This window comes from Neophocaena asiaeorientalis, unplaced genomic scaffold, assembly GCF_003031525.2.
Source record: "Neophocaena asiaeorientalis asiaeorientalis breed wild unplaced genomic scaffold, Neophocaena_asiaeorientalis_V1.1 scaffold70, whole genome shotgun sequence".
NCBI classification, from domain to species: Eukaryota; Metazoa; Chordata; class Mammalia; order Artiodactyla; family Phocoenidae; genus Neophocaena; species Neophocaena asiaeorientalis.
The window spans coordinates 10,495,268-10,507,645 of record NW_020175410.1 but is presented as its reverse complement, the minus strand read 5'-3'; the positions used below and the strand labels follow the sequence as shown (position 1 = coordinate 10,507,645).

General features: G+C 44.3%; 1 protein-coding gene across 2 annotated transcripts in view; it reads right to left on the bottom strand.

Annotated features, from left to right (window-relative positions):
• Nucleotides 1-12,378, bottom strand: part of SLC25A13 (solute carrier family 25 member 13) — a 200,640-nt gene that overhangs the window by 55,507 nt on the left and 132,755 nt on the right. For both annotated transcript variants that reach the window (XM_024767160.1, XM_024767161.1), the window contains exon 12: nt 576-628. In XM_024767160.1, the coding sequence (XP_024622928.1) occupies nt 576-628 (53 nt within the window). The remainder of the gene's footprint in view (nt 1-575; nt 629-12,378) is intronic.

Here is a 12,378-nt window from a genome sequence, read left to right as displayed (position 1 = left end):
GATCAACTTAAACTAGAACTCAGACCCCTAAACATGTCACTTCGGCAAATGTGTACGGAATACACCCCGAACACGAATTCTGTAAATAGCATGTGTACTTGAACAATATGTTTTGGAGTCAGAAAAATCTGGTTTTGAATTCTAGTCTTCCTACTAATGACCTGTGCAAACACACGTAAATACTTAATCCCCGTGGGCCTCACTTTCCTGACTTGTAAACTGTGAGTCACACCTTGCTTGAGATTAAAACAGTATCAGATAATACATGGAAAGCACCTAATATGGTAGGTACTGAAAGAAACTTAGCTGCTGTTGCTGCCGCTACTATAGTGATGAGGACGATGATGGTGGTGGTGGCAACCACCAAAAATCTTGCTCAAGTATATGATCACATTTTCAGATGTTCACTGTTAAATGGGGAATAATAAAAAGCTATGTGTGGTGAGCACCTCTATGTTCAAATCAGTTAGCGCCTCTGAGGGAACACAGACCTGCCGTTTCACATAAGAATCTCTGCTAGATTCCTGAGTGTGTGCGAACTCCCTTCATCTGAAGCATCAAATCAAAAGACTTACTGTAAGTTTTATGGCCTTCTCTGGGGCGACTCCCAATAACTGTGGCAACAGACCTGAAAAGCAACAAGAAGTAGAAGCATATTAAATAAATTAGCATTAACTAAACACATCAACAGCTCTAAAGAGGGGGATCACAATGTCAAAACTGGGGCGATCTTTGTTGCCGCTTTCTGTTCTTACCTTGAACGAGAATACTTGAAATGGAATGTTTAGGTACGAATGTCTAAGAGCGACATCAGGCCTGAGTAAATTCCCCCTCACGTTCTGGATCGTTTGCACATTGGGTAAATCAACAGTATTAGTGATACAGGAAATCTCATTATTCCACAGATTTGCTTTTTTCCCTCCCACCTCTTCAATCAGTGGACTTCAGTGAAAATACTCTTTTTCTCTAACGCCTTTCTCAGCTCCTCCCCCGCCCCCCCAACACACTGCCCACGGTTCAGCCACTCATACATTTAGCAACTATGACTCTGTGACAAGCTCAAGACAAACGAGGCTCCCTCTGACTGATCTCAGATGGAAGGAAGGGAGAGGCCTTGCTGAAAAAGTTGGGGAAACATGCACTGCATTTCAGGAAGGGGAACAGACGGGGCAAAGACGGCAGAGTGGGAACAAGCCTGGTGTGCTCAAAAATGAGGGAGAGTGTCAGTACATCACCTCGCAGGAGGCAGGCACAGGGAGAGGCACAGGTGGGGCCTGATGCCACGCTGCAGACCAGAACCCCGAAGCCCAATATACTCCAAGTTAGGTAAGAAGGGTTTCCATTAGGAGGAGAGTGATGTGCTACTTCATATTTTTAAAAGACCACTCTGGATGTGGCGCAGAAAACGGTACAGTGATGGGTGTGTGTGTGTGTGCGTGTGGTGTGTGTGTGTGGGTGTGTGTGTATGTGTGTGTGTGGGTGGGTGTAACTGGCTCTGACTGCTAGAGCTCAGTTTTTAGCACTAACACCTGGTACAGATGAAGACGGCCGAGCTCAGTTTTGGACACGATAGGTGGAGTGGAAATTAAGAATCAGGGCACAGGAGGAGGTGTGGTCTTTGACAGGAAAGGGCCACTTCTAGGAAAGGCAGTTATGACAGTAGTGGACCTACATATTTGAACTAAAAAAAAAAGTGACCTTTTTCGTCTGTTCTAAGAAAATCAAATCAAAGACAGATGCCTTTCCTTGGAAACAGTAAGCTAACGTCAAGGATCAGAATATACTGTCGCCGTGTCATGCTGCTGTCCTTGGGAGGGTCTTCATGGTGTTATCCGTCACCAGTAAGTACACTTTCCTAATTCGCTATATTAAAAGGTCCGCCCTCAGCCTCTTTGGAGAGACCAGCTCTGCCCACATCATCATCTTTTTTTTTTTTTTTTGCGGTACGTGGGCCTCTCACTGTTGTGGCCTCTCCCGTCGCGGAGCACAGGCTCCGGACGCGCAGGCTCAGCGGCCATGGTTCACGGGCCCAGCCGCTCCGTGGCATGTGGGATCTTCCCGGACGGGGGCACGAACCCGTGTCCCCTGCATCGGTGGACTCTCAACCACTGCACCACCAGGGAAGCCCCACGGCATCTTCTTAAAGAAACAGCCTACAGCCAAAAGTCACTAGCTCGAGGGATGTGTGCATCCAGCTTGCAGATGTGTTTTGCTGAGTAGCACAGGTTTTAAACATAATTTGAGATTATATAGATAGATAGATAGATGGCTGAATGGATGACTAGATTGATCAATTGATTGATTAATGGATCTGACAGCTCTGGGCCTCCTTCTGACATCACAGCAATCTATCTCCAGTTGGGCGAGGCCCTGCCCTTTAGACAGGACCCAAGCATCAATTCAGCAAAGTCCCCGCCACGCCCTAATGCCAGCACGGCAATAAGGACAAGTGCCAATTATCGCTCATCATTTCTTGCTCTGTTGATATCCTCACAATAGAGAAATATCTCTCCGGGCTTATGACTTTACAAAAAGGGAGAAACTAAACAGACCAAGACAGCTTCACGTTTTAGGCAGAATTGGAGAAAGCTCATTTCATTGTAAAACTAAATGATAAGGATGCTGATTCTAATCAAAATTTCCTCTAAAAACAGCCAACATATTGTTTATTATGTGTCAGGCACCATTTAAAGCACTTTACTAACTCATTTAATCCTTAAAACCACCCTGTAGAGTGGAAACTGAGGCATATAGAGATTAAGTAATTTGTTCTCAGTTACCCAGATGACAAATAGTGAGACTGCGATTCAAATTTAAGCCATCCTCCTCAAGAGTCTATGCCTTTAGACAACACCCAATTCTGTCCTCTGCCTGACAGGCAAATGTGTATTTGCCTTTCACAACCAGCCTCATTTGTTCACTGATATAACTAAGCTGCCTGGATCCTATAAACAGTTGGGTTTGCAACGTCTTCTCTAGGCAGCCATATTTTGAGCCTATTTCATCCCCAAGGGCAAGACACCTAAAAGATGTACAGCCAATGAGTTCAGCAACCTGGGCCCTGTGACCTGGCACCAAGAGTAGAGCTACCCAGTCAGGGCCCTTCTCCCAGGAGCGTGACAGAGTTCTCAAAGGTGATGAGTCAGTCAGCACAAAGGCACAAACTGAGAAGGTGCCAGATGGAGTGGGGAAAGTGGCCAGTTGAAGACATGTGTGTGATAACGCCACAAGGAAGTAGCAACTATGATACGAAAAGGAAGAAGACTGGCAGGAGAAAATGTGTAGCAAATAGAATGGAGACACCAGAGAGAGAGAAAACACACAGCCCGTGAAAGGTGCACAGGTGGGAGGGACGGCCTTGACCATCTTCCGGTCCCACGGAGGCCAGATTCCAGTGAAACTCCTGCCCTGGGATCCCTGTGAGATCTCAGATTTCCTTCTCTCTCGTGTGAACTATTACCAAAAGTTCCCATATGCTTCTGCTAGCTTGAGTACGGGCTATACTCTTTTTCTTTTTTTTTTTTTTTTTTGTGGTACGCAGACCTCTCCCTGCTGTGGCCTCTCCCGTTGCGGAGCACAGGCTCCGGACGCGCAGGCTCAGCGGCCATGGCTCACGGGCCCAGCCGCTCCGCAGCACGTGGGATCTTCCCGAACGGGGACACAAACTCGTGTCCCCTGCATCGGCAGGCGGACTCTCAACCACTGCGCCACCAGGGAAGCCCCCGGGGGCTATACTCTTTTTAATCTAAATACCGAAATAGCACAGAAAATGTGAATATGGAACCATCTGGGCAAAGCAAACGTTCTTATTCAAAGTAAGAATTCTCTCCTCCTAAACTATGCTCACTTATTAATCCTTTGCTTATACCATGAGATAACATCTATGAGGAGAAAGGCTTTATTATTACTTTATGAAAGTACAACATTAATTTCTACCAGTAAAATTCAGGGATAAGCTGGTTAAACTACATCTTAACATTTACAATTTCCATTCTACTCTCTGCATTCAGGTCAAGTACCAAAATGTTTAGTTAAATATTTACTTGCTAGATGTATTACTCTCATCATTAAATTGTAGACCAAGACGTGGATGGGTTGATAGCACTGTGATTTAAATGATGATCTCTTGTCTCTTTAACTACCCTGTTATGGTGTTTTTAAATGACTAATAAAAAACAGCCCACAGAGCCAAGTGACTAGAGCGTTAGATGCAATCACTTCAGCCAGCCTTTTAAGCTATCGAGTTTTGTATTTCTCACTATAAATTTAGTAATGCACTGTGAACAGCAGAGAGCAAAACAAAACAATAGAGAAAACCCTGCTTTTAAGACTATATATAGGGCAGCAAATATTTATTTGCTCAGCAAACATTTACCAAATGCTTTCTGTGCCTGGTACTGGAAGAAACTGGGATGAACATAGTAAGGTCTGTGGCATCCCCTGGAGCCGGTGTCAGTTTAGAAGAAAAGGGAGCCCTAGGTGTCTCTGTGTGCCAGAAAGGAGACACACCACCTAAAAACAGAGTGCTGAGTATCACAGCCCCGGGGCACCAAAGTACTATGGGAACACAGTGGAGAGAACCAGTTATTCTGCCTGCAGGAGGGAGAAAAGCATCAAAGAAGAGGAGATACTTAACTTGATTCTTTAAGGATAAGCAGAGGTTCACTGGAGAAGAGAGACATGAGTAGAACAGAGGGCAAGGTGATCCAGGCAGAGGGAACAGAGCGTGAAAAGGCACCAAAATTTCTCAAGACCGTGGCACAGTCAGGGTGAGGGCGAGGTCACTGGAGGCTGTGGTGAGATCACTGACATTGTAATAAACAATGGTAGCAGCGATAAGGACTACAGCCAGTACATGCCAGGCACTTCTCTATGCGCTTTATGTGAATCAACACATTTAATCTACACCACAAGTAGTCAATAACAATAACTCAGCACACGTTATTTTTATCCCATCAACAGATGAGGAACTGAGGCAGACTTCTCGGAGCCCACCCAAGGTTGCTCAGCTGTTAGGTGGGGCAGTGGGGTTCAACCCTAGGTGGTCTGGCTCTAAGGGGGTGCTCCTGGCCGGTATACTGCACTGCTTCTCCTCAGGCCACACTAAGGGGGTTGGAAAAAATTCTGTAGACACATGGGGTGGCTTTTAAAGAGTCAAGTTCAAAAAGTAAAAAGTTCTGGAGGCAGGTGAAGGACAGATGGTAAGGGCAGAGACCCAAGGCACGAAGAGTAATTAGGAGGTTAAAGTAATTTAATCTAAGGCCCTGAGCTCCACTGTATTAAATGAGTAACTCCAACCCAGTAAGAACAAAACCAAAGTACAAATCCATTCCTAAGACCTGGGCCAGATGCTGGCACTCAGTGAGGTACTGGCTAAGTACCATTCTTGTGGTGACAACCCTGGCAAACTAGGGAACAAAGGGTAGCTGTGGATGACAATCTGAGAGCCAGGAGAGATGTGGGCCTTGACGCCATTAGCTGTGGGCAAATGCCCGCTGGGAGGGGAGGGGCCCTGACCTGCAGGACAAGGAAAGTCAGAGAGGTGGGAATTTCAATAAACCTCCCGGTTCCTTGACCTCAGAGGGAGGAAGGGTAGTGTGGCTCGGTAATGCCTTAAAACAGCCAGTCTGGTGCAGGCGCTTCAACGCCATCACACTGGAGTTTAAAGCACATGTATGTTTGACGTCTGGGTAACTCAGCAGAAAAATTAGGCTTCTAATACAAGATGTTTCTGTTGGATTCTGGAAATCCATTTTAACCATTAGAAACAGAGAATGGATGTGTGCGTTGTTTCTAACTTGTCAAAACAGCAGTCTGTTTTCCAACTGCCTCAAATGAAATTCATTAGTGTGGTTAGTTTTCTAATCTTCTCATTTTAGTTCAGCTCCATCAGCACATATGGCAATGCTTCCTTGGCAAACTTCACCAGAAGGCTGCTAATGCGAGAAAAGATTTACAGGGTACAATATTAATACAGTATTTTGTCTTGAGATTTCATGGGGTTGAGATATAAATCACACTATCCCCTCTGATTCCCAACCTGCATGCAACCCAATGAGAAAGAACTGAGCTGGAGGTGTGGGAACTAAGCCCATACCACGAACCTCCACTGTAGGCTTCACACAGAACCCCCAAGAGGAAGTTCCCGAGAGCAGTGTGCCGATCAGAGGGCTACTAAGTTTTTAGAAATATAATTCTAGAATCTCAGAGTTAGAAGGGACTACGAAAGAAACTCATTAATAATGCTGACCTAATTAAAGCTATTTGTTGCCAGTGGCTCGGCAGCAAAATGAATGGCTTGGAGCACGGGCCACGGAGGTAGACAGACCTGGGCGGGAATCCTAGGTCTGCACCTCTTTTGTGCTGAGTGATCTTGGGGACATTATTCTTTGAACTCTAAGTTCCTCATTAGTAAACCAAGGATGCCAATTACGACTCATCGGTTTATTATGATAATGATATCAGTAAATGTATACAAGGAGCCAGACACTGTTCACAACCTATATTATGTATTCAAAAAAGGTGATGAAAGTTTCTTTCTACCTATTTGTTCAAGGCATACTCTTGATTATCCTCTTGCTTACAACAGGCAATTCATCCTGCATAATGCTCACAGCCCGGAATTAGGTGACTACGGCAGTATAGGAACTAGGGAAGTCGGTTAGGAGTACAAATGCTGTCTGCCATGGCATTATGCCCATCCTTAGAAGAGCTGTCGCCAAGCAGCGAGGGCACACGCGGTCTGACAGTGTCTAGCAGCACCACTTACTTTAGGCAAAGATAAGGAAGCAGTACAGACATAACACCACACCTTCAACTATGTTTCCAAGCTAAAATAAAATGTTTCAGTTAAGAACTAAACCAGTTCTCAACCTCTGATGATAAGCAACTTTTTACCATGTAATTTCTCCTGAGGAGTAGAAGAGCCGGGCGATTTAAGAGCATGGAGTCTGGAGCCAGGCTGCTGGGTTTGAATTTTGACTGTTATTCAGTAGCTGTGTAATTGTGGTTAAGTTACCCAATCTCTCTGTACCTTAGTTTCCACATCTGTAAAATAGGGATAAACACAGTACCATGTGCATGGGGTAGTTTCGAAGATGAAACAAGTTAATATACACAAAACCCTCAGAAGAGTGCCAAGCACATAGTAAGTACTACAGAGGTGTCTTTTTTCTGTTCTTCACCTTCATCAGCATCACTATCCTCCCCTTCTTCCATGGAAACTGGGCTCTAGAGAGGCTAAGCAGCTTCTCCCAAGTCCCTCACTATTTGGTGACCGTGCTGTGGCACTGAGTTGAATTCGGGTCCGTGATGCCTCCCAAAGCAGGGCTCTTTGGCCCTGGAGTGCTCAGCTTTTCCCTGTTCACTCTAGTGGATTTATGGCGCCAGCAAAGGCATTTCTTTCCAGCCCAGAATGTTCTGAAACTTTTCTCTGGGTGCCGGCTCACGCTGGGCTAGCAGGCTGCAGGGCTGGGCCCTTTCACACAGTAAGAGGAGGGTGGCTATGTGGTAGGCACGCACATCTGCCTCCACGTCTCTCTCTCCAGAGAATATGAGGCTCTCGCAGGAGAAGGCACTGACCTGCAGAGCTGAGCTGCAGACTATAACCTGGTGGACAAGTGGGAGTCAGGGCTCAACTGGGGAACGAGGCTCAGAGAAAGCAGTGGGTCAGAAGCCGGGCTGAGGGTCCACGAACAACTGTAACCGCCATGCGGCAGCTGTCCCAACAGACCACAATGGACAAGACACGGAGGGGCACAGATGATGTCGGGCCACAGCAAGGGAGAAACCCATCATTCAAGCAGCATTTCTGTCTCAGGTCAGACAGAAAACAAGTTCAAGAGTGGCCAGCCTAGCCCTGAGAAGGGTAGCTTAAAGCACGTAAGACAGCGTCCAAGGCGTCCAGGGCAGAGACAGGCAGTAGAGCTTGGTAGGGGATATTAATGCATAAAATACTCCTATTGCTGTAGCTGAAACCACATCTAGCACTTTTCTATGTTATCTAGTTTCAACCCAGAGGCGACCCCTCCGATGTTAAATTCTTAGCCTCCTGACCTCACTACGGAGGCCCCTACACTTGTCCCCACCTTCCCAGAGAGCCCTCCTTGCTTTCAACATCAGATTAACCTTTATTCTGGAGCTATCAGCACTCTGTGTGCCCTGCCTCACAGCTTTTCTTCCTGCTCCTATTTCCATGGCCTTCTCTCTTCACTTGTTCAAGCTTTCTTCTCCCCCCACCCCACCTCCCCGCCCCTCCCCTCCCCTGTGTCTGTCTGCTTTTCCCTCACACAGCCCCCAGGCATGAGGCACGCCCCTCCTCTCCCAACTACACTATCCCCTTTCATGGCCCTTGTTACTATCCAGTTTTCTACCAGCTCTCAGGATATCACTCCAAGCTGAGTGTACAGTGGAGCTGGGGGCATGGCAGATATTAAGAGTTAAATGCTTGTTTATCTGGGTTAAATATTTTTGCTCAAAATGTCAAGAACCATCTATTATTTTACCTATGGCTCAGGAGATGACTTTGGGAGACCGATTGTTAAAGCATGACGGAATGATACTGTTATGGTCTAGAAAAACCTTGGTTCCTGTGACTCCTCTATTTGGAGGATTTCTAGAAGTGAAGGTCATTGGGAAGAAGAATCACACCCTCTCCTCCTTCAGGTTTTCACTCTAGTATATGGCAACTTCCGGGGTCTTGGTTATCTTCTCTTCTATCTAAATTTCCTTGCTGCTGAGATTTAATCTATTTCCCTTGTCTCAGTCTCAGCACTGGCCGTAGCTGGTAATAAATTATCATTCTTGAGGCCTAGAACTAATTCGTTCACTAATTAATCTTCTCTTCTCCAGGTTATGTCTAGTTCCATCTTTCCCAATTTTCTAAGCTCATCATTGTCCTCATCCAGCCCTCTCAAGCCTCTGACGATACTCCCACCCACTTTAGTTCCAAGTCTGTGTCACCCTAGTCTCCCCTTTTAATGCTTTGTGCTCACGGTAGATTTCTGGAGATGTGATTACCCAGCTCAGGAACCGTCCAAGTCTTTTGCTCATTTTCACTTGATTTCCTATAACCAAATATCTGCTTTTTGATCTACTCACAACTTAACACCCTAAATGAAAATGTGCAGAAATTGGCCAGGAAAATAAGACCTAAACCAAACCATTCTGCACTCATGAGAAGCTTTGGTGGATATGAATGGACACCATGACTCAGTGCAGTGTACAGATTCACTGTGGTTTGTGCCAAGATGCATGGCTTCCTTAGTTACGCAAAATAGACTTGTACAACCTCCAATTGCTTTATTTTGGTGATAGAATTTTTAAACTTATTTTTATCTACAAGAATTAAGCAAGAAGGAATCTCACTGTGGATCCACATAATTTGGATACTGCCTTCTACAGAACCATTAACCACCCAAGAGACACGGCTTAAACTAGCTATCTGACAAAACTTCCTGAGATATCACCACAATATCCTCTAGATGTCACCTTGAGAACATTCCAGGATGGAAGACGACTGCTTTTGCATCACGCAGACAACCTGAAATAGACACATTTAAAACTCTGCAAGCCTGGTCAATAGGCTGATTAAAAAAAAAAAAATTATTATTATTATTTTTTTGCCAACTGCCTCAAAGACTAAGTAGTACTCCAAATTAAGTTTAATTCACAAAGTGATCTAATTTCCCTTTCTGGCAGATTTTCTTTTTTTTTTTTCCCATGAACAGAAATAAAAACTAAAACCTTCCTTTAGGAAGTATTTCTCCTGAATCCATCTTTCTCCCCGTGGTCCTCCCTCCCCATAACATTTTCCAATTTCTAAGGGTACTCATCTCATTACCTGAAGCATCTGAGAGAGGAGAGTGTAGCAAAAATTTAGAGGCAGAAATTAGTTATTCCTGGAACGTTAAGAGCATTTAATTATGGATGATTACCCAATCAATTGTTTCTCTTTGATATGCCAAGTCTACAGCTAGCCAATAACTGACTCGTTTGGTCATGTAGTTCATTCAAACCAAATGAGCTGTCAGGTAATTCATTAAGGATTTTAAACACCTGAGTGCATTAAATCAATCTGGAGACTGGGGAGGAAATAGAGGAAGACTTTTACAAGTGACTTCAGGGAGATCTGGATTTTCTTGGGTGTTATTTCCTGTGATACAGATAGACTTAGCCTAAAGGGTCTGAATTTCAAAAATTACAGAAAAACCTAGGAAAATCAATAATTTTCTTGTAAAGAAAGTAGTCTGCATTATAGAGAAGGGTTGCAGAGTCAGTCTCATAGGATTTCTAAGGGGATCACTTCTAACAACCAAACCTACCCCCCAAAGATAAGAGGCTCTGAGAGACAAAGAAGCAGGGAGCTGCACGGAAACGTGGAGAGAAGACCTCACCAACTCACAACACTAAAATTCCTAGGACTCAGCATCAACTGAAGACAGTGCTAAAAATCCCCATAGCTGTTGTCACCTTTTGATGACGGGGCCGTGATTCAAATGTGGTCCCTGCTTATGATGGGATAACTTCCAGGACTGCGCACAGATGCTGGCAACTGCCAGAGAAAGGACAGAGGAAAACAACTCGCGCCGAATGAGTTCTTCAAAAAGAGCCTTCACTCTCAGAACTCCACAGGGAACTATTTCTAAATACAAAACCGCTTCCTTTAGAGTTCCGTATTCTTGTAAGAAAGAAAAAAAAAGAGAGGGAGAGCGATGCTACATTAACCTTGTAATAAGGATGCATGCTGCAAGCACCTTCTTTCAGGGCCAACTGCCAACTTTTCCTCCAAATATACATAAAGATAGCTTTACAACAGGGGAGAGAACTTACTTATGCAACATTCCCAAATCATACTCTTCGGGAAATATTAGCAATTATGTATGTCTTGATGCAGAAAAATTACATGTTAAGCAAAATTCCATAATAGGAAAAAATAGGCTCAATATTTTGAAACATGTTTATAAATTAGAGATGTACTCTGTCACCTTCTCAAGTATTGCTAGGTGGAGTGTGAACAGCCGCAATTCTAAATTCTCAGAATTAAAATTTAACTGTTTTCCCCTGGAATATTAAAATTTTAAACAAAATTACATTTAATAAGAAATTTATCGTCAAAGAATCACATGTTGGGTGTTTTATATCTTGACCTTCTACACGAAGGTTAGAATACTGATTCTCAGAAATAGTTGGGGTCTTTTTTGTTTCTATTATAATTTTTGGCTGGTAATGACAGTTTCCCGTTTTCATCTGATCCCTCTCTTGTCCAATGATAAGCATTTACAAATATACAGTTACACACAATTATTAATCAATGACTATGTGCAAGGCACTAAAGGGAATTAGTCCCCAACCAATCAAGAATAGGAATAATTCACTTATGAAGCAAGACCATATATCATTTTTTCAAAAGCCTAAACTGCCAATCACCTCTTTGCTCTCAAGATCCAAATTACGAAACAGAAACTAAACAAAGCTTTATAGCACATCTTTTGCTCTAAAATTGTCTACTAGAAGAGATAAGAAGTCAGGGAGAAATGAACACAGGTGACTCCTAGCACTAATCGTCTTATATTCACACTCTACTTATCATCCTCTGACAAGAGAACCCCTTAGGGATCAGGCACCCAAAACAGGTTAGATAAATGGCTCTTTCTAAACCAGGAAAAGGATGGGGGGCTGCCTCTTTGGTGTTCAAAGGGAGCCTCCATGTCTGCCTGACAGGCCGGCTTACTCCCCATCCCTGAGGAGTTAAAACCAGTTCTGCCAGTCTCACTGATATAACTGAAACAGCATGAGGTTTACGGGACGGCCCACAGTAGCTCACTACTCAGGTGCGCTTTAAGCTGTTTTGTCCATGGGGTCAAAAGGATAGGTTGAGGAAGGAATTCCAGATGCAACCAAGAATCAAGACCCGCCAGGTGTGGTCAAAGAGGAAAGAGAAGGGACTCAAAATTCAAACAAACCAGGTCAAAACAAGCACGTTAAAGGCATTCAGCAGGACAAAAATTATTTCTCACAATTCTAAAGGCACCCTTGACGTTTAATCCAACACCAAGGGAAGCCCATAAAAGTAGTGTGTGAAGCAATGCCCAGGCTGGGACATTTGTCCGGTTTGAGGCTCAAAGCTCTGCCCACAGAAAACAACCCACACGAACAGGTAGTAGTAGCCTTTGCCTGAATCACTGCAAAGCAGGAACTGTGACATTAACCTTGTACTACGCCGGGAGACATTTCGGGAGACATTTCATTTGCGAGGTTTGTTGTCACCAGGAGGGAAAAGTATTTCAAATGAAAGGCAGTGACCCTGTAAGGGTCATCATCAATCACCTGGGGTCAAAGACCTTCCCAATTGTGAGAAGACGCAGGGGGTGAGGGAAA